Genomic DNA, 22600 nt, shown 5'->3' with positions numbered 1-22600 from the left:
TGTGCGGTCACAGGATACTAGGGGCTGTATACTGTAACGTACAGCCGATAGCTGAAGCTAGCGAACTCGGTTCAGGTATAGACTTCCCCTTTTGTACGATCTTTTCATAGCTGCTTCTCCGCACAACAGAGACGTAAGGCAGGGAGCTGTTGATGTCTGTCTTTTCTTCCTCCTCACCAATTGTTGTATTTGTTGTAAAAAATGATATGCAGGTACTCTTCAGCAGCTATTATAAGGCCAGAGTAGCACAGATGTATATTTATATATACATACATTATCTATATAGATACAGATTTACAGGGATATACGCTACCTGAGCAAAATATTAAAAGAACTCTTAATTTTGACCTTTTGAATGCTTTATTGCTCCTGAAGTATTTAAGTTGCTCATGGTTACTGGTTTTGTTAGGGTTCAATGTGCATGTAATAATAATAGGTTGAGTAAACACTACTATACAGTGACTAAAGTTGAATCGAAAATACGAACAGAATTTTGAGATGTGAAATCTGTTGCACGTGAAGGAAATAAATTGCAAATTCAATAACACCAATCACACAATACTGGACTGGGCCAGTTAACATTCTTTGTTCTAATTTTGACCTTCTAAATATTTTGCCATTATAAAATACCGGAATTTCTAATTGAGAATTCTTCAAGAAATACAGATCTTCAGAAACGTTGTCACTTGCGAGTGGTTGATGGGTTTTGGGGGGAGTTTTTTGTTTGTTTGTTTTTTAGAAATGTACTAGTATCTTAAAAAAAAAAAAAAAACCCAAACAAATCCCCTACTTCCCCTGCAAGCATGTTTCAGCTACATCATGGCATTCGAATGGCATGATTATCAGGGGTTGCAAAAAATGTGGAGGCATTTCACCATCACAATTATTTGAAGCCAGATTTTAATACGTAGTATTAGGGTGAGGGTGTCTCTTGTGAATATTCCTTGTTTAATTGCAGATTATGGATGTGGGGTGGCCTGATCTCCACGCTCCGCCTCTCGATAAGGTGTGCACCATCTGCAAGGCTATGGAGTCGTGGCTGAACGATGATCCTCAACATGTGGTGGTGATCCATTGCAGGGTAAGCGAGCTCTGCGTACGCACGTCGCCTGTCAGTTTGTATTCGTTTTCAAAACCCTCGTCCTTTATTCTTACTCGTTTTAAAACGTAAAAAAAGAAGTTTGATCTGGTTTCGATGTTGGAAACGGTGTGCCAAATCTTCAGTTTAATTGAACTTAAATCCACTGACCTTGCACGCTTGCCATTTATTGCGGTTTATGATAACTAACGTTCTAGCCTCTGCTCTGCCTGGCAGTGATGTTAGTTTGCTTCCTTCAAAGGTCCGCGCTACTTTTGCGAGCATATTTAGACGCTTGAGGTTTTTCCAGCTCAACAGCAAACTCTTCAGCAGCTCTTCATGTTCTGTGACATTCATGGATTTTGTCGCAGGATAAGGATAGGCAGCAAAGCACAGCTCATCCCTTTAGACTGTCGTGGGGTTGTAGGGAATGAGGGCATTAAGTACCTCCTGTACGTCGGACAGGTCGTGACTGCTGGCATCGTTGCAGTGCCTTACAGCAAAGCTACCATTGTGCAGTGTGGCAGCTTCTCCGTGCTTGCTCACAGTGAAGGTGAATAAAGAGAAACCTTAACGAAATACAGATAAAATGAATTCAGGACTGAGTTGGTAGCTGTGCCGGTGATACTCGAGGCAAATCTGTCTCTGTATCACTGGCAAATGCTGCTCTAAACAGAAGGAGGGTGATAATGGGACCAAAACTTCGCTTCAAGTCAGGTTGTACAGTCCTCAGTCCTGAATTGCTTGCAGGCAGAACACCGCGATCGTGTGACACACTATTGAATTCTTCCTAGTTGCAGAACGGCAGCCAGGAGAATGGCCCGTACGTGGGCAAAAGAAAAGGGGGCAAAGTATTCCTAGGTCTTTTATATACAAATTGGTAATGCAGCTGGTTGATTAATGCCTTTCGGTAATGACTTTAAAGTTCCCAACCACGAAGATAGATACAGCTCCTTGTATCAGCTGAGAGACTGAAATTGTTTTGAAATCTGTGAGAATTACCGCTTGGTAAATTGTACTGAATTGATGACATGTGAATTATTTAATAAGATTCTGGAATATTTTTTAAATTACTTGTAGAAAAATAAGTAGTAGCTGTTAATAAATCTCAGGTGCTGGGGAGGTAAAAATGCCCAAACCTGTCAGAAACTCCTCTGCTTTCCGAAATAGGTATTTTATAGCATTTCATGCCAGCAATTGCAACATTGTCTAGACTTGTCTTAAATCATCTCTGGAAAAAGTACTATAAAATTAGAATAGTTGATACAATGTTTCTTCTGCTGGTCAAGATTTTTTATTTTTTTTTAAATTATTTCCTCTCAGTCAGTAAGACCTGACAGAGATGCACGTAGAACTCCTGCTTCGTGTTTTTTGTCACTTGTCAGCCAGCTTGCGCAGACAGGCAAGCTGCTGCCCATCGTTACCCGCCTTTCCAACAACACAGGGGATGCGTGAGCAAAAGGACTCTCTGAATCTCCTGTCTTGAAGTTGTGTTTAGTATGGGTCCTAAATAAAATAATGCCCAATAATATAATAAATTAAGTAAGTTACTGTTCCCTTTTTCCTAATACAGGGAGGAAAAGGAAGGATAGGCGTTGTCATATCATCATATATGCACTTCACCAATGTTTCTGCGAGGTAAGTTGTGAATAATGCATATTGTGTGGTTTTTAGAATTAAGGAAACGTCAGAAAAAGATGCCTTTGAATTGTAGTACTGTTTGCCAGCTTACTGTTTGTCGGTTAAGGTTTGTCAGGTTTTCTGCTCAAGGAGTCTTGGAGCATGACTTGAAGGAGCCTCCTCTCAGGACAGAGTTCCTTTGTGGTCCTGCTTTCAGCTGGAGGCTGGACTAGGTCCCTTCTAATCTGAGATATTCAGTGATTCTGCAGGAAAATTCTCTGAAGGGTCTTTTGAGATGAATGAAAAAATGTGCAAGAAACCATTTTTATATAACGATACCATCTTTATTCTATTAAACCCACGTATTTGCCACATCCATCAGGTTGCCTCTTTTGAACCAGTGAGAAGCTATTCCTAAAGTACTTAAGGGAAACAGTCACTAGAATATGGAATCAGTATTTGAATAGAGAATTTCTAGACATTGATCAAAGTGCAGAATGCAGTTTAAGAAATAATCTAGACTTTATCTTGCAGTCAGTTCAGACAACAGGTGTCTGATGACTTGGTTTTAATTGTTTCTTTTAGAGCACTCGAATTATGAAATGGCAATTGACAATTTACGTCAACAAAGATAAAATTTGATAAATGGTCTCAAGAGGACGAAATGTGGTTTGTTTTGGGGTTTTTGTTTGGTTTTTAATCAAATTGTTTTCCCCGGTCTCTTTTATATATGCATATATGAATGTATTAAAATAAAAATGCACTGTAAAGGCCGTGGTTAAATCAAATTTGGTTCTGAATTAACACGGTCTGTCAGTAATAGATATGATCCAGTACTGTAGTAGATGAAGTCCTGAATCACTGTAGGCTGATGGCAAATTACTCCTGGATTTGAGTAAAACCAGCGTCTCAGAAAATGATCTGTGTTCACACTGGTAGGTCCGATTGACAGCTAATTGTAGGCTAAGAAATTAGGTGCATTATACGCACCAGTATGTGCTGAAAAAATAAATACATGTATCTTCAAGTAGTAATTGGGACAGTGATTACCAGGCTTTTATAATATTTTGTTGAGGAGTATTGGGAACGACAGAATCTGTCAAGTGAGGATAGGACAGTACTGCGTTGTGATCTCAGTGTTGCAATATTGTGTCATCCTTAAAGGTGGTACCTGGCTATAAATACATTTTAGTAATGCCATAACAGAACAACACCTGGATGTGATTGTAAAGCCCAACGATGAAAGGTGTCATCTTTTACCCCAGACGAATTGAGGATACCTCCAGTGAGGTCGCAGGGGAGGAGTGAGTTTGGAAGCCGTCCTTTAAATTTCTGGATATCTGTCAGCTCCTATCCAAAAATTAACTTTTCTGTGTAAGAATGAGGCTGGGGAAGTTTCCCAGCTAGGATTTGTATATCCCTAGCACTACCAAGGTTCTTCTAAATGGTACACGGCAACCCCACAGAAGCAGAAATTACTGCAGGTGCTGCTGTGTCAGAAACGGTACTCGGAAGACTTTGAGGATGTTCACCCTAAATCGAGTTCCTAATTGTCTGCATGCACATGCCGAAAAATCTAGGCTTAGTGAAAAAGTCTTAGGCTGCAACCCCCTTTTGTTTATGTGTTATAACTACCTGATTTTTGTTGTTAGGAAGTAATAATGTGCCGTCAGATTTAACGAGGGCAAACAGAGCTCTTCGTAATAGTTGGTAAACTCTGTTTTAACAAGTGAAGTAGTAGCAGTCTTTGGCCAGTTACGAGTGGGCTGCCTAAATTCCGGGTGGTAGTGTGGGTGGAGATGTATGAAGACATATGATGGGCTGGGTGAAGAAAAGCGTTTTTGGGTCAAGGATATCCTAAGCACACACTGTGTAATCTTTAACATCCGTGAGGAAGAGGCATGACTTTACAGCCCGATCCAGCACCCCGTCAAGACAATCAGTAACTTCTGATTAATTTTTGGAAAAGGTATCAATTCCATTTTTAGCCTGATATGCCTGTGTATACTTTGCACAGTTTTTTCCCTTGGAACTCATTCAGGTTGAACTAGGTGTGGAATTTAAAATTTGAGATTCCAGAGTCTAATTATTTTGAAACTTCTGCTTTTTTTTATGTCCTGATGTTAATTAACGCTATCAACTATATCTGTTAAGAGACACATTGTTTTTATCTGGTACAGACACAACAGAATCAGCATAGCATGTTTCTTGGCATATGTGATTAACAACATTCTTTCCGCTTTTTGGTGCTTCTATTTCTTTTTTCTATACCCTCTTGCCTTCCTCCGCACAGATGCAGAAGACCCACGTCAGAGCCACTCTGGATAGAGAATGGAAGAAAATGTATTTTTCTGAATATCTCGCTCATTAATTGTGCCTTTGAAGAGTTTGTGGTTGTCTGATGCAAAACATTTCTTTTCCAAAGATGGACAACTTTTATTTTAAACGTTCTCTCCCTTGGTGGCTCAGGGCACAGGAAACAAAGACTGAATGAATTATTTGACTGCTTAAATGATCCTCTAGCCCGGCATCCTTTGCACCTCGTGTACTGTACTACAGTCAGAGCTAGGCAGTGGTTTTCATCTCCATAACGTTGCTGCTGCTTTTTTAAAAAGAGAATAAATTTATATTTGGCAGAGAGAACTCCCCAGTGGCACTCTTAGGAGATTATGGCAAGTATCCTTCTTTTGCAGCCTGAGCTGCTTGGCTTTGCTAAAGTCTATTGCATTATGACTTTAACATATATTCACGTTGGAAATATGCAATCCAGTTAATTGAGTGAGGGAGTGGGTGCTTTGCCTCAGGAAGGAAACTGCCTTCAGGTGTGGAATGAGAAGGTGTCAGTGAAAAAACCATTCTTGGCTGGCCTGTGTTGGAGTTGCTCGTTAAGTGCTTCTTTCTTTTCTTTTTCCTTCCTTTCCTTCTTTTTCCTTCCAAATATTTTGGCATATTTCAAGCAGTAACCTGCTGAATTTCCAAGATAACCCCGAGCTGGAATAACATGGTATCTGTGTCTCTGTTTTGACAGTGCTGATCAGGCTCTAGACAGATTTGCTATGAAGAAATTCTTTGATGATAAAGTTTCAGCTTTAATGCAGCCATCCCAAAGAAGGTATTTCATTTGTTTCTACTTCATACCAGTAAGAAATGTCATCGTTATCTTCTGCCCCCATCCGTTACCCCCTCCCCTGCTACGTGAAGGCTATTTCCACAAGATCCTCCAGTGATTTCTGAACTCTCAGCACTTTATCTTATATTAATATTCCTTGATTGATGAGATCTCTCCTTCAGTTGCTGCACGTGGCCCAAGATAGATAAGACCTTTTGTACCACACTGGTATCGACGTGTGTTCTTACTGCATTGTTTGTTAACAAAAAGAGATGTCACAATCTATTTTTTGATTGCTCCAAGATAATAATAAACTCATTTTTCTGTGGCGTAAATGATGTGTATGGAATGTGTGTTGATTAGTGTGCAATAAAGATCTTATTACCACTTGTTTGGAGGATCTGCAGACTATGCATCTGCCCCACGTCCATGCCAGTAAATGTTTGTCAAAGCACACATTATTCTTTCTGTCTCTCTGGATGTCTTAACCTTTTCAGTCTTTCTGCATGAATAAGGTTGAGTTAGGACTCAAAGTGTAAGCCGTTTTGAAAGTGAATAGTTCTGGGGTTCGCTCTTTACCTCATTTTGATGAGAGGTAATGAAGGATTCCATAAGAAAAGAGATTGATATCCATCAGACAGGTAATTGTGATATAGGTGACTCTTCTTTTAGTAACAGAAAATAACAACTGGATTTAATTTAGTAATTACTGTTGGGTTTTGGTCTTAATCAGTGCTTATACAGCAGGTTTTTTAGAAGTTGTTTAAAGGGTAAGGATAAGCTAGTAATTAAACTAGAAAAATAAGTAGTAACATCTAGCATAAATCATTTGGTTCTGTTAATCTCTAAACAAGAAGAACTTTTCTGTTACTTCTTGAACCCGTTTGGTGACCTGCACGGGTCTTTTTCAGTTGAAAAAGAGTAGCGCAGCATTCCATTAGACTTGAAATAAACTTCCCATAACTAGAAGTTTACTGGCCTTTTTTTTTTTTCCCCCCAGTTTTATGTCTGCGTATATCTGTATTGCATTTTAATACTAGGGATCTGAGAGGGAGATGTGTGAACTGTAGGCACAAAAGGAAATAGATGTTCTTGATCCTTCCCGTCAAGAAGCCTTTCGCAGCCGGTCCGTTTCCAGGAGAGCCGGGGACACTCACAGCGGCCTCTGCGAGTTGTGCATCAGGGCAGTTTGTACAACCATCTTGACAGGGAGCTGCCGACCTAGGTGATCTGCATGCGAGCCCTAAAGCTAGAGGTGAAATAGGTGTTAGCGGTGGTGTCTAGCTTTCCCACCCTCCTCAAGGACACTTGCTTAATTCTCCTGGGGGTGGAAGTCTGAGGGAGGCTCGGTTCACCTCCTGACTGATGGAGTTAGCATCTTGGCTCAGCCTTAAGCAACCGGAGCTGCCCTTGCCGTCTTCCAGACACGTGTGCGCTGTGGAGTGTCGCTGCCCGCAAGAGGAGAGGAGATTCTCCAAACCGTTTGTCAGAAGCGTTCTCCTCCTGGACCTGGCCTTGCTTGCCTTGGCAGTGGCTACCGAGCCTATTGCAGAGAAAGGAAAACCACCTCTGTAATATCTCTGGGTAGTTTTAGAATCCTTTTTTGATCAGTTAGTGGCCTGAATCACCTTTTCAATGTGCTTTTTGTCTGAAACCATTCCTGGATAATTAATTAGTGATGTCCTTGTTAAAATCCAGTTGATGTATAAACAGGTGTAATTTAGGGGAATATCGAAAGGATAAAATTTGGAAATACACCCACTATTTGTATTTTGAAGCTTCTTCTCCACTAAGTTTTGTCCAGAAAGAAAGTAAATTGGGGCTGTTAAGTGCATCAGCCCTGAAAATACCGCTTGGCTTTTCCCCACTGCTACTGGATGCTGTAACAGTGGCAAGAAGAGCATCTATAGACGCGATGTCCTATTCTGAATCCATTCTGACAGTACTTAAAATGGATACTTATTTTCAGATAAGCAGCTGAAGGTTTGACTAAGTAAGTACAGAAAGAGACCCTTCACATTTAAAAATTTCTCATAAACCCTTGGGATAAATCTTTGAACACGTGTCTCAAAAATAAGCCAACTGCCTGTAAGGCTCTGAAACGCACTGCCTTGAAAGGTGTGCAAAAATTCAGTCGCCTTTTTGGAATAATTAAAAACAGGTCACAGTAGAGAGAAAAACATTCAGACTGAGAGGTCACGGACAGAATGTTTTACCACGCTTGCTTTTTGTCACGTAGGTGTGACAAGCTGTCAATCTGTGCTTTTGATGTACCGAGTATTTTCAGAAAGACTGAAGGAGGAAACCAAAAAGCAAAGTCATCTGTCTTTACCATTTCAAACTAAAGCGAGCTTTGCTAGCTGTCTATGAAATGAAACCTATTTTAAACCACCGCAACCCCCATTCTGGGCAAGTAAAGCTGTTGTCGTTGGGCAGGATATCTTTAGGTGTGGTGTTACCGGGAGCATGCAGTAAGGGATCGGTTAATGAGATCTGTGCGGGAAGGGGGAAAAAGAGGTGATTTTCTGTTTTTTGTACATGCCTGAGAGTGAAGTTAAATGAAGGTCGTGTCATGGGCATGGAAAGAAGGGCCTCAAAGCCAGTGGAAAAATTAAAGGAGACCGATTTCCCTTGGTTATTTAAGGAGATAGGAGGAATTTGTTTGACAAACAGTGCAGTGATGTTCACTTGTGTGTACTTGCTCACGAGCCTGTCACCAAACCAGGTATTAAATAGCAGAAATACAGTGACTTTCACGTTTCTGTGGTAGTTTTCCTCCGGTTGGTGCTGAATGAGTTCACTTCTCGTTATGAAGGTGTTATTTGCCTGCATTGGCCTTAATGCAAAGATTCCTGAGAAGGGCACTTCTTGCTCTTGTTTTCACGAAGTGCGCTTCTCTGTACGCGGAGCGGGACCTGTGTCGTGCTGCGGCGAAAGCCAGTTGAGACCTTCAGTTGCAACTAGAAATGCGTACCAAAATGACTGACTGTACTATCTCTGCTACTTCCTTTCTTATTTAGAGTAGTGGTGTAAATAACTAAAATGAAGACATCGACGATAGCGATGTAAGAGCCATGGATTTAATAAAGTGGTAAATTAAAGCGTCTTTTCACGCTGTTTTGCGAAGATTATTCTTTTGTAGTTATGCGTAACGTCACAGTGCTATTCACTACCCATGGCCTAGAAATACTAACATGTAAAGAATGTATTTCCCTGATACGGTTGCATTACTGTTTTTATTGTATTTTTAGATACGTGCAATTCTTAAGTGGCCTTCTGTCTGGATCTGTGAAAATGAATGCAACCCCTCTTTTCCTGCACTATGTTATCCTTCATGGCGTCCCAAGCTTCGATGCCGGGGGAGGTAAGTTACCTGACTTTTCCTATCCAAGTGTAGGCTCAAAGTCTTGTTTCATTTTGGAGCTTTCTAGAAAGCCTGTGTGAATCTCAAAGTAGAGTTGATGCTTCTTGATACCAGTCCAAATACTCCTAATAAAAGAACCAAGAGAAGAGAAATAGCCTAAAAGTAAAGATTACAGCAGGTGAAGTAAACTTCTTGTCCTTTGTTAAATGAAGAGTTGATGCTATTCCTGTCTGCTTAGGGTCTGAACAGTTGTGATCCAGTCCCTGCAAAAGAACCTGGTCAGGTTTCGCAGTCACTTCCTCCTTGTTTAGGAAATAATCATAAATACAATCTTTTTTCTGTTTTGAGATTGGATTTGCTGTAGAAAAGCCATTTGGGTATGGTGTGCTTCTAAGGTGGCCAGCTATAATAAGTGGCTTTAAAATTAAAATGCTAAACCAAGATACTGTGCTAGATCATAGTAAAGAAGTATGACTCTGTATTTTTATCATCCAAGAATTAAATAGCCTCTGTCGTTTGAAATGTCGTCAGCATCCATTGTCATTGTTGTTTAGTCTGGTTTTAGTTCTAAAATAACAGTTTCAATAAAGACAAGGTATTGTTTGTTGTAGTAAGAAATTTAAGGAACTTGCTAGTTTTGAAACAAAACTGTAGATCAGATGTTTTGTTTAATTTTGAAAATGCTTTTTATTTTGTTTTGGGGTTTGGTTTGGGTTTTTTTGTTTTGTTTTGGCCGTTCTCTTTCTTCCCTTAATTTTGTTTTTCTGTAGAAAAACTGGGAAGGCAGGCAGACAGACAGACAATAAGGAGCAAAGTGTTCCCTCTTTCTTTCCTTACCCCAATCCTTTAAAATCCCCTCCTCCCCAATTCAGAACTAGTCTGAAGATCAGGAAAAAGTGACTTTTTCATAACATATAATCAAGTACTTTTTTTGGGGAAAATGAATCTGTCAAAGCCAATTTTGCTTTGAAGGATATTTTGACCGTCAACATTGTGCCACTTGTGTGCCACTTTCCTCGGTCTGGATGTGCATGAAGCTTCCTACTTGTAATAAAAAGATAAAGGAAAATAATTACAAAAACGGTCTTTTCTGTTGACTTTTTTTCAGCTTGCCGGCCTTTTCTGAAGTTATACCAGGCTATGCAACCGGTTTATACATCTGGAATATAGTAAGTCGCAAGCATTTTCCTTCATGTTTGAATCCAGGGTTTAATTCTCATAATTGCAGAATTACATAGTTTTTTGTTTCATTTTGATTTGGTTTTGTTGTTTCTTTAAACCATAAATCGTAAATTTTATTTTTCTTTTCTCTCTTGTTAAGTAGTGTAGGGCCGGAAAATCAAAGCCGAATCTGCATTGCTATAGACCCTGCCCAGCTTTTGAAGGGAGATATTATGGTAAGTTAATTGTATGGGATGAAAATCTAGTACTGCGCCATATAGTTTACTGTCTCTGATCTGTTTTGCGTTCTTGTAAAAAAAAAAAAAAAAAAAAAAAAAAAACAACCCACAATAGGGCAAATGGTTGCAGACATACTACAAAATAGGTTATTAAGTTAATTTAGTCATCATCCTTGAGTTTTATAGGAATCAAAATTCCTATAAAACTCGAACTAGAAGGTTTTTAGGAGCTGCAACAATTGCTCTCTGCATTCCCATTTCATAGCATCACCGAGTACAGTAAAGCCTGTATCGCTATTTCCTTCATAAAAATTGCTTTGGGGAGTACTTGTAACTGGGCATTAAAATATCCCTGTCCTGTAACTTGGCAGGCAGCGTGCACCATCGTAAAACTATATGTGGTGAAGAAAATGCCTAATTCTAAATCACACCTTTTTGGGACTCAAAAAGGTGTGACGCCAAATAAAAGCTTTCTGATTCTACAAGCACGTGCAGTATTTAGAAAGCAATTTATACACGCTAATCTAGTGCGTGTAATTCCCTGTGTGCAAAACGTAACTGTGGTTGAATGCCGGCCCTATCATTTTAAATCTCTTTGCTTTCTGTCTTGCTTGGCATCCACAGTTGTGCATAGGGAAAGTGAAGAAAGGTGGTTGCTGTGCCTTTCAACTTGTTAAACTAAGAGGACAGAAGAACATGCAGAATGAATGGTGGGGGGAAGTATTGTCAGAAAGTATTCCCGGTCTATTGCTGGTTTCAGAATGTTTTTTTTTATTTTATGTACTACTTTGAGAAATCTTGGACCTCAATGTAAGGGGTCCTTGATGTCAGATTCTCTTTTTTCTTTTGAAATAATCTTTTTTATTATCCTTTCTCCTTCTCCCTTTCCTACTTCCTGTTCAGTTTAGTATATTGTTCTTTCTTTCACTGAAAAATGGAGAAACAATTTTTAACTATACTGCTATAAATTGGTGTACTCTGGAGGTTTGGGACAGTTTCAAATTCAGGAAGATTTGTTACTCATTCGAGGGCTGTTGGTGCCTAAGGAAATGGAATAGATCACAAAAGAAATCAGTCTGAGACAAATTCAGTATCTGTCAAATGTGTGTTTGGAATGAAAAACGAGCACGTAGCTTTTCAGTAATACTTGCATCATTTTAAGAGATCAACGTCATTAATCCCATGCTATTACTGGAGCTAATTCTTCTGAGCAAGACAGCATCTTATTCAGCATGGTAGTATTTCCTAAACAAAGACTTAACTGCAGTTCTGAATATTTTTTTACTATGTCTAAGCAAAAACATCAGTGGCTTCAGGAAAAAGAAAAATCTATAGGATGTTCACAGAATCACTAAGGTTGGAAAAGACCTGTAAGATCATCAAGTCCAACCATCAACCCCAACCCCACCATGCCCACTGAACCATGTCCCGCAGTGCCACGTCCACACGTTCCTTGAACGCCTCCAGGGATGATGACTCCTCCACCTCCCTGGGCAGCCTCTTCCAGCGTTTCACCACTCTCTCAGGAAAGACATTTTTCCTACTATCCAGCCTGAACCTCCCCTGGTGCAACTTGAGGCCATTTCCTCTTGTCCTGTCACTTGTCACTTGGGAGAAGAGACCAGCACCCACCTCACCACAACCCCCTTTTGGGTAGTTGTAGAGAGCGATGAGGTCTCCCCTCAGCCTCCTCTTCTCCAGACTGAACAACCCCAGCTCCCTCAGCCGCTCCTCATCAGACTTGTGCTCCAGACCCCTCACCAGCTCCGTCGCCCTTCTCTGGACACGCTCCAGCACCTCAGTGTCCTTCTTGGAGTGAGGGGCCCAACACTGAACACAGCATTCGAGGTGCGGCCTCACCAGCGCCGAGTACAGGGGCACGATCCCCTCCCTACTCCTGCTGCCCACACCATTTCTGATCCAGGCCAGGATGCCGTTGGCCTTCTTGGCCACCTGGGCACACTGCTGGCTCATATTCAGCCGACTGTCAACCCAGACCCCCAGGTCCTTTTCTCCGGGGCAGCTTTCCAGCCACTCGTCCCCAAGCCTGTAGGGTTGGATGGGGTTGTTGTGACCCAAGTGCAGGACCCGGCACTTGGCCTTGTTGAACCTCATACAATTGGCCTCAGCCCATCCATCCAGCCTGTCCAGATCCCTCTGCAGAGCCTTCCTGCCCTCCAGCAGATCAACACTCCCGCCCAACTTGCTGTCGTCTGCAAATGCCTCCAGCTCCAAAAGGTTTAACCGCTTGAAATGCATGGGTTCAAAAAAAAAAAGACTTGCTTGTCTTAGGTTTAGAGAATTTGTTAACACAACGTGACTAGTATGTGGTAATACAGCGCAGCCACAGCTGTTGAAAAGCTGCATTGACATCTGTGAGTGCACGTAGGTATTTCCCAGCATATTACAGTGGCTTGCATTAATTCTTGAATATGGCATCAGAAGGTAGAGGCAGAATTCAAAGTTAAGCTTTGCCTTCAGTGAAAGCAGTAAAAGATGTTTTTGGTATCCTGGGTGTAGATGTACACTGTTGCTGATTTTAAGAGAGGCCAGCTTTTCATAAAGAATTACAATGCTATATAAGTAAGTTGTTTAGCATACGCAAAGTCAAAATTATTCAAGGCTGTTACTTTGAAGTAGAAAGTATAAAGAAGCACAAACTACATGTTCCCTGAGGTGACCCAGATTCAACGTTTTTATAAAAACGATGATGCAAAAGACGGTAGATTCTGAGTAAATCCAGCAAGCATGCAAAGCCAAAACTCTTGACGAGTTGGAGGATAAAATGTATTTGTCAGGTAGTTAGTCTTCTGCATCTTCAGAAACTCTCATGTATGATCCGCATGGAAAAATAACGGGATTGTTGAAACAGCTAAAGAGGTTAATGGTTTAACGCAAAATTGTGGAGGAATATATATAACCTTAAAGAAGCTCTTCAGTGTTTTCAGGCTTCTTTTTGTTCACATAGTATAATTAAATGGAATGATCATAGTTATTTTCAGGCTGATGATACATTTTGGAGCAGGTTAGTTCTAGTATCTCTCATCGGGGGCTCTCTTAATCCCCTTTCTGGCCATTTTTCACTTCTGGGCAAACTTGTAGTTTTCATCCTTTATGATGGTGTTTTATCTTTACACAGAGTTGCTGGGCATAGTGGAGAATGAGCGTTTATTTATTTATTCTTAAATCAAGCAGTCTTAACTGTTTCTCCTATCTTAGATTTCGGTAATTTGAGGGACTGACTTGCGGCCGTGGTTCTAGCAAAACGATGCTGGTAGTTGTAGTTGTGTTGGACTAAAAGGAGATAGATCCCTTCAATAGGTGGGGGTTTGTATGCTGTGTTAATTTTAGCGGGTGCAAAGCACTGTTTAAAATAAGAAGCAAATACCATTTTACCTGGTATTACCGCTATGCTGTAGGAGATTCTCTTTCAAAAACCGAAGAAGCCAACAACCCCAAATCCTCACTTTCAGAGAAAATAATGCTTGCTTGTGTAGAGAATCTCCCAGCCTTTATAAAGGGTTAGGAATATGTGGTTTGCCTAGAGAATACCTGAAAAAACCCTGTCTCTGGTATACGGGCTGAAATATTTCAGAAGTTGTCCTCTGTGCCATGTATATGGTCAGCGCTGATTAACTTCTGGAATTTGAGGTTGCGATAATGAAGGGTAGAGAGCGACAGCTTATGTTAGGTTTTTCAAATCCTGTAGTGAGAAGAATTTCATAACTATGTTTTAATTCCCACTTTCAGAAGCATCCCTCCTAAACATCTTTCTTTTATGACTTCAGTTTGAATAACCATTAGCTCTTCAGTTATTCACTATCTTCTGTCTAGAATGCTTTTCTCAGTCTGCCTTAAAAAAAGGGGATTTTTGTTGTCTTTTTGATGCGTTTCAGTAGCATCTGCTTCATCATAAAATCCTGATACCATCAGGATAATGTCACAAAACTTGAAAATTCTATGATTAAGGTTACCAAAATTTTTACGTATTCCTGTAAGAATGTTGAGTGGTTTTGTATTACAGTTGACTCAGAGAATCAGTAGGTAAAATATCCGTAGGTCTAGTCTAAGGGAAGGTGGTGTTAGAGAGTAGGTGTATTGTGTTCACCTTCAGCTGCTGAAATTCATGCTAGATGTTATTTTTACAGAGTTCTGTGGTGTTCTAGCCAAGGTGTCAAAACTGCTACCGGCTTCCCACAGTAACGTAAAACAAGATCCTGTCGTCACTAGAGTAGGTTTTTAAAAAGTCCTAAAATAGATATAATCAGCTTGCAGCCTTGCTTCTGAAAACTCTGCGTATTCTTCAGTTATTTAGAAATGGGTGTGCTATAATTCAGTTTTACATTAATTTGGTACCGTGAAGAAGTATGGATTCAAGTCAGCATTCCAACGTTGTACTGACAAACGTTGTGATTCTGAATCATAATCTGCTGATTGGTGACTGATAGTGATGAAAATAGCAATTATTATTTTTACACATCCAGAACTATCTTGCCTTGGGCCTGTATAATTTTAAAGGATTGAGTAACGCATACCCTGCTTGTTACAACATCGGAGGTGTCTGCAGTAAATTGCGCTGGGGCTGCTTTACTTAGCAACTAATGCGTACACACGCGCGCTTGTTCAGGTTTGTAAGAAATGACTTCCTGACGTGTTTCTCTCTTTCTAGCTGAAGTGTTATCACAAAAAATACCGGTCAGCTACTCGTGATGTGATTTTTCGCCTTCAGTTTCACACTGGAGCTATTCAAGGACATAGCCTGGTGTTTGGCAAAGAGGACTTGGACAACGCCAACAAAGGTGCTTGCCGTTCGGGGTTGGTTGGCTGCGTATGTGTGCGGGGGTGCCTGTGTGTGCCTGTGCATGTGGTGATCATCTTCAGGACCTGTTTTCAAATGCTTTTGTGGGTTTTTTTTCCAATCCCTATTTTTAGGGAAAAGGAGAGTGCATTGTGTTAGTTAACTCATAGCATGTAACACAGGTAAACCCCTAAGGAGAAGAAGAGCTCTTGAAGTGAGTTAAGTTGTCAAAATAATTCAGATACTCCTGCATAGTCCTTATCGCCTCCTCTCACATTTGTAAAAACAACAGACATTTGTTTAAAATGGTGATTCTGTTAGTCGCCATTACAGGAATTAAGATAAGCGAAGCCGATCCCTTTTTTGCCTGATGAAGACGGTCACAAGGTCTGATACCGTGTTTGTGACCTAGTCTGCTTGAGTACGGAGAGCTTTTAATACGCTTCAGGACATCCAAAAATGGAGGCAAAGTTTTCAGACGCATTTGAAAATGTGTTGTGCTAGCTTTTGTGTTTCCCAAATTATTGCTTCTGTTTTATTTTTACGTTCATATGCAGGGTTGTAACTCCCCCACCCTACGTTACTAGCAAATTAAATCAAACATATTTTCCTGCAACACGTGGCTGTGCAGAAGTTTTGTGGTCAAGTATTGCAATTTGGCCAATATAGAGAATGATTTTTGTTTGCTCCTGGGTGCGTTTTCCTTTAAAAGCCAAAGCCAGCCGTGTCTGTTTAGAGAGAGGTTTGGGAACTTTACGTCTCTTCTGCTTTTGACTGTTCTTGGAGGTAAACAGAACTCCAGCTGACACATTCATGGTCTTTTCTGGAGAATGCGTGGGGCAAAGAATGTGGCTCTTTTAGAAGCAAATCGCTAAACTGCGAGTGAGGAGGGAAGAGTGACGAGGGTACGTGTATTAATAGCTACAGCAAATCCTGATTTCTGAGTCCCTTGGAACTGCTTTCGTGGAAGACAGCTTGCTGAAATACTGTCCTTTGTTTTCAGATGACCGTTTCCCTGATTACGGTAAAGTGGAATTAGTGTTTTCAGGAACTCCAGAGAAAATTCAAGGTGAGTATACAGAAGAAAAAATTTACTTAGTTTGAAAATAAACCCCATTGAAATCTGTATTTTTTAAAAAAAAATCCTTTTTTTCCTCTTATTCCACTTCTCGTGTAAGAGACCTGAAATTCAACTTCGCTGTTAAAATATGTAATAGAGTTACTGGTTTAAATTTGAACAATTTAATGAAGACTCTTCATTTACATTGGCATAGGCTTGATCAGATTTTGTTTTAAAACTCTACCAGAATGGTTGCTGATGACTAGTAGAAAACATCTGTATATCTGTGTAAAACATGTATAGTACAGGTAGCTTGGCCTGGCGTAAGTGACAGCAGTGGCTTATCCCATAACCTTCTTTGGATGTCGTCATAACTGATTATGTTTGCAGTGGTGAAGTTTGGACTGTCTTCAGTTTAGCATAAAGAGATACAGCTATAGCTTTGTTAGAAATGCTTCTGCTCTGAAGTTGGCTTGTAGGGTATATCCTGTATGCCTCCAGAATTCTATTGCCATATGTCTAAGATCATAGATAATTATGACCTGAAATAAGAACTTAAGATCATGCTTTATATCGCAGTTTAAGTCTGTCGGTGGATGTGTTCTTACTCATTTTATGGTGTCCCAAAAAGTGTGGATTCTGCCTGAGACTGAATGAAAACCAAGTATTCTTAACTATCTGTCTCATACATATTCACATTCAGTGTCCTGTGAATTGCATGTTTTCCTTTTTTTTTCCCACCGGTTTGATCACTGAGAAACTTGTAGTAGCAGCCAGGGAGAAGTTGGATTCTGTCCAGCTGAACACGAAGATCTCAGTTAGCCTGTTGGAAAGCCGTATAAGAAAAACAGTTTTATAAATAAATTTGTCCAGCTTGTTCTAAACGTTTCCGCATAGTAAATGCTTGAAGAGAGGCCGGCTGATGTGTCTGAAAAAGGAGCAGAACTTTTTCAAGTCTCCCTTCCTTAGATGGTAAATCAGAGGTGTCGCCTTGAGCAGGCTCCAAGTTCTTGAAAAGTAAGGTTCTGAGTAATTGGAAATTCATATTCAGTTGCTATCTAAGGGAGAAGAGTTCACCTTGAAATATTTATTTACAATTTCTACATAATTACTTATCCGCACCTGAAAATACTATAGAATCGTGGAATAACTGTAGGGTATCTCTAGTCCATCCTCCTGCCGAAAGCAGGGTCATCTGTGCGATTGGACCAGGTTCACCTTGAAATATTTATTTACAATTTCTGCAAAATTACTTTTCCGCACCTGAAAATACTATAAAATCTTGGAATAACTGTAGGATATCTCTAGTCCATCCTCCTGCCGAAAGCAGGGTCATCTGTGCTATCGGACCAGGTTGCCCAGAGCTTTGTCCAGTCAAATCTTGAAAACCTCCAAGGATGGAGACTTCACAGCCTCATTGGGCAGACTATTCCAGTGTCCCACTGTCCTCACGGTGGATTTATTTTTCCCTTATATTGTCTCTAAAGTTCTCTAGATTCAATTTATGCCTGTTCCTTGTTGTCCTTCCGCCTTGCTCCCACCTGGCTCTGTCTCCTCCCTGGTCTTTGGGGGGCTGCTTGTCAGGTCCCCCCCAAGACCATCTCATCTCCAGACTGAAGAAGCCCTGGTCTCTCAGCCTTTCCTCACGGGCAAGTCCTTCAGTCCTGGCCACCCTGGTCGCCCTCCCCTGAACTTGCTTCACTTTGTTCGTATCTTTCTTGTATTGTGTAGCTGGAAACTGGACACAGTATTCTAGAAAATGACTGTGATACAGTTTTTAAGAAAGAACGCACTAGCCAAGAAGGTGAGACAGCTAAACAATTGGGTAACAAACTTCATAAATCTGCCTTGTGACAAACGTCATCGCAGAAACTCTCTACAGACAGCTTTTTCCACCTGCATATGAAGGTACAGGACCATAGCATTCTTGTCCTTCTGATTTTAACTATCCTTGTTTTGAAAGTCACAGCATGTGCACAACCCTCTGCTGCTTTAGAACGATTTGCAGTAGGACTTGCTTCTCCAGATACAGCCGAAGAGTTGATGACTGAGGATTTCCTTGTACCCTAATCTAGACAGAGGAGCAAAGGCAGAAAGCCGATTTGGTTTGTATCAGCGTCAAAGCCAAGTCCAAGGTCATGAGTTCTTGATGCCTGTGCTTTGCTTTTGAATCACTGGACCACATTTAAATTCCTCATGGGATACATTTAAAAGCTGTATAGTATCTTATGCCTAGTCAAGGGCACAAAAATGTGGGTTACTGCTGAAAATTCCAGGTATGTTTGGCAGAACGTACTTAAGCGTGGCCAAATACATCGAAGGCAAGCCGCCCCAGCTCAGGTTGTGCCAGGAGGCTGGAGAATGGGTGAAACAGCATAGTTGGCACCTTGGGGGAGCTGGGAGGGATGCGGAGTGGCAGTTTTCAGCTCTCCCTAGTCATCTTTAGTGGTAAGTTGCTCTGGTATCTGAATGATAATCTGTAACAAGGTCTTATTTTATCGTTCCTTTAGTACCATCTCTTTATAGGTACTTGTGGTTTCACTCTGAAAAGCTGTTTGTTTTGTCGTGCCTGCCCACAGGGCTGGGTGGATCATCTGTGTCAGGGGCTGATCCAAGTTATCAGAGCTACATCGTAATCGAAAAGCTCAAGATAAAATTCTCTGCTTGTACCTTCTGTGATGAAACACAAATGAAGCCCGTTTTTTAGCTGGTTTATATAACCTTTCTTCCCCTATTGCTGCTGCTTACGTTTCAGAATCTGGTATGGCAGCTTGGGGAGCAAACTTCTGTCCGAAGGCCCCGTACACAGAATCACAGAATCACTAAGGTTGGAAAAGACCTGTAAGATCATCAAGTCCAACCTAAAAAAAAAAACAAACAAAAAAAACCCAAAACAAAACAAAAAAACCCACACAACACACCAAAACCCAACCCACCCAACACCACACAGCACCATGCCCATCAAGCCACATCCCACAATGCCACATCCACAAGCTCCTTGAATACCTCCAGGGAGGGTGACTCTACCACCTCCCTGGGCAGCCTATTCCAATGTTTCACTACTCTCTCAGTAAAGAACTTTTTCCTAGTATCTAGCCTGAACCTCCCCTGGTGCAACTTCAGGCCATTTCCTCTTGTCCTGTCACTAGTCACTTGGGAGAAGAGACCAACACCCACCTCACCACAACCCCCTTTCCGGTAGTTGTAGAGAGCGAGAAGGTCTCCCTTCAGCCTCCTCTTCTCCAGGCTAAACAACCCCAGCTCCCTCAGCCGCTCCTCATCAGACTTGTGCTCCAGACCCCTCACCAGCTCCGTCGCCCTTCTCTGGACACGCTCCGGCACCTCAATGTCCTTCTTGGAGTGAGGGGCCCTAAACTGAACACAGCATTCGAGGTGCGGCCTCACCAGCGCCGAGTACAGGGGCACGATCCCCTCCCTACTCCTGCTGCCCACACTGTTTCTGATCCAGGCCAGGATGCCGTTGGCCTTCTTGGCCACCTGGGCACACTGCTGGCTCATATTCAGCCGGCTGTCGATCAACACCCCCAGGTCCTTTTCTGTGGGGCAGCTTTCCAGCCACTCGTCCCCAAGCCTGTAGTGTTGCATGGGGTTGTTGTGACCAAAGTGTAGAACCCGGCACTTGGCCTTGTTGCACCTCATACCATTGGCCTCGGCCCATCAATCCAGCCTGTCCAGATCCCTCTGCAGAGCCTTCCTACCCTCCATCAGATAACACTCCCTCCCAACTTGCTGTCGTCTGCAAACTTGCTGAGGGTGCACTCTATCCCCTCATCTAGATCATCGATAAAGACATTAAACAAGACCGGCCCCAAAACTGAGCCCTGGGGAACACCACTTGTGACCGGCCGCCAGCCGGATTTCACCCCATTCACCACAACTTTCTGGGCTCAGCCATCCAGCCAGTTTTTTACCCAGCGAAGAGTGTACCTGTCTAAACCACGGGCTGCCAGCTTCTCCAGGAGACTACTGTGGGGCATGTGTATGTCATTTCAAATGTGCCTATGATAACTTTAGATCTCAAACAGATGTTTATTTTTTAGGATGCGAACACCTTCAGAATGACCATGGAGTGATAGTCGATTACAATACCTCAGACCCACTAATCCGCTGGGATTCCTACGAAAATATGAGCCCTGATGGGGAAGGTGAGTAATGCGGTCACGAGAGCAAGGCAAAACCTTTCGCAACTACGCCAGAGCGTCTGAAAGGGAGGAGGGAGAGCTCATTTGCTTGAACCTAATGCCACTTCACTGGTGTGTTAAGTAGCTGCCTACCCTTCCCTACTGAGCTGTAGTGGCTGTAATGGAAGGAAAACTGTAGTAGGTGGTTGAGAGAGATTCTTGTTGGTGCGCCAAATTGGACTGAGAAATGACCGGTTACTTTATTCGTTACTTTATTAGTTGTACAATTGCTTAGATGCTTTTTTTTTTGTTCTAAAGCTTCTAGTTGGAAACCTAATACAGAATTTTAAGAACAACAAAGTGATGTGGTGAGTTTGTAGCCTTCAGTACTTACTATGTTATCTGCAGTCTTCCAGGAGGCACGCCAGGCTGTAAAGTTACGGATAAACAAGCAGCAAAGGATGTGTGTATTTGCGTATTTCCCCTCATAAATTTACCTGTTTCCGAATTGCCCTTTTATTTCTTAGATTTTTCTTCTGTAATATGCTGATACATAGAGAAGATAAAAGCCTCCAGTAGCTGCCTTTGGATTCTGACTCCAATGCGGATGCTTTCCTGAGGCTTTGTTTGAGTGAACGTTGTGCTTTTAATGGATCTACTTTTCCTGTCAGGACTCAGAATACGTCACACCGTGTCTGCACACCTCAGTGCACGTGCAAGCCTGATATTGTTGCAAGTAAAAACATGAGAGAAGGTATTGAATGGATGCCCAAGTTCTTGTTTTTACAACTCTCTTGTTATGAAATGAGAGAGAGGTAGAGCTAGGATTCTTAATTAGCCACTCTCTAGGCTCAGTTTCCGTTGATTTTTATAATCGGAATTCAGCATTGACCATCTAATGACTACATCCGTGCGGGTTTTAGGGGCAGAGGCATACTGGGAGCTTGCCTTTTTTCCACTGCACCACTCTTGTACAAGGGTATTTCCTAATCCACAGCAGACTCCAGTCTTCAGAAAACTAGGGAAAAATGGAGGGTGGGAAGAGAACAGCCATTTGGCACCGTTACATGGGGCAGGTAGAGCACTCTGCAGGGAGTCATCAGAGGTTTTATGGTTGGGTGAGACTGTGCAGTGTCTTGTAGAAGGAGTAACATCAGAGAGAGACGGAATCTTGGCTGAAGAAGATGTCTCAATTTCTACCCAGGCTGTTCCCATACCATTTGCTTCCTTTTTTTCCCCCGCATCCTTTTCCACCCTCATTGTATATACATAGCCCTCAGCAAGCAATGCCTTGATGTCAGATATTTTTTAATTGCTAAGATTGATCGGATAGATGACTCTGACCTTCCCGTCCTCATGCATTGCGTTGTAGGTAACTACATCAGTACAGGAAACGGAAAGCAGAGATAAATGTATAGGCAGCACACTGTTGGAAGATACAGAACCGTATGCTGCTCATGTCGTGTAGAAGACTCGATCACGGACCATTCACAAGTACAATTAGCTGTTTCCCTGGTGTTCACAATCACACGTGCCACTTAATAGGCTTTTATGTGTCATTTGTGTGCATGACATATTTTTAATTACCTGAGATGTGACATAAATATGATACGTTAGCATAGACACTGAGAAGTTTATTGTGCATCTGCAGAGAAATCGCTAGAGTTGAAGCTAGAGAATCTACCATAAGAACATGAGATGTATCCAGATACTCTTTTTCTCAAGCAAACGTTTAGGAGGCAGGGTGTTAATCCTCTGATGCTCAACAACCGAATTGCAGGCAGAGCGTTTGTCTCTGCATAGGCTGGGCAGATCGGGAGGGGTTAAAGCACATACACAGGGGACAGCTAGAGTTTTCCATTAAGGGTGAGATCTGTACTCAACACAGAGGGAAGCTTAGTCTGCTGCTTCAGGTAAACATAGTTTGCTTTGGTCTTCTTTTACGAAGGATTTAGAAACACCAGGGCGGACTTCTCTTATGGTTTGTTACAGCGGTTCAATATCGTGCTTTTGCATTATAAAGATGTAT

General features: G+C 41.6%; 1 protein-coding gene across 1 annotated transcript in view; it reads left to right on the top strand.

The window, feature by feature from the left end:
• Nucleotides 1-22600, top strand: part of TNS3 (tensin 3) — a 242445-nt gene that overhangs the window by 125272 nt on the left and 94573 nt on the right. The window contains exons 9-17 of the mRNA XM_059819048.1: nucleotides 959-1081; nucleotides 2652-2716; nucleotides 5727-5810; nucleotides 9059-9171; nucleotides 10280-10340; nucleotides 10493-10568; nucleotides 15241-15370; nucleotides 16373-16438; nucleotides 20491-20595. Coding sequence (XP_059675031.1) covers nucleotides 959-1081; nucleotides 2652-2716; nucleotides 5727-5810; nucleotides 9059-9171; nucleotides 10280-10340; nucleotides 10493-10568; nucleotides 15241-15370; nucleotides 16373-16438; nucleotides 20491-20595 — 823 coding nt within the window. The remainder of the gene's footprint in view (nucleotides 1-958; nucleotides 1082-2651; nucleotides 2717-5726; nucleotides 5811-9058; nucleotides 9172-10279; nucleotides 10341-10492; nucleotides 10569-15240; nucleotides 15371-16372; nucleotides 16439-20490; nucleotides 20596-22600) is intronic.

This window comes from Gavia stellata, chromosome 6 (assembly GCF_030936135.1).
Source record: "Gavia stellata isolate bGavSte3 chromosome 6, bGavSte3.hap2, whole genome shotgun sequence".
Taxonomy (NCBI): Eukaryota; Metazoa; Chordata; class Aves; order Gaviiformes; family Gaviidae; genus Gavia; species Gavia stellata.
The sequence above is the reverse complement of the archived record's forward strand: the minus strand, read 5'-3'. Positions and strand labels throughout refer to the sequence as shown.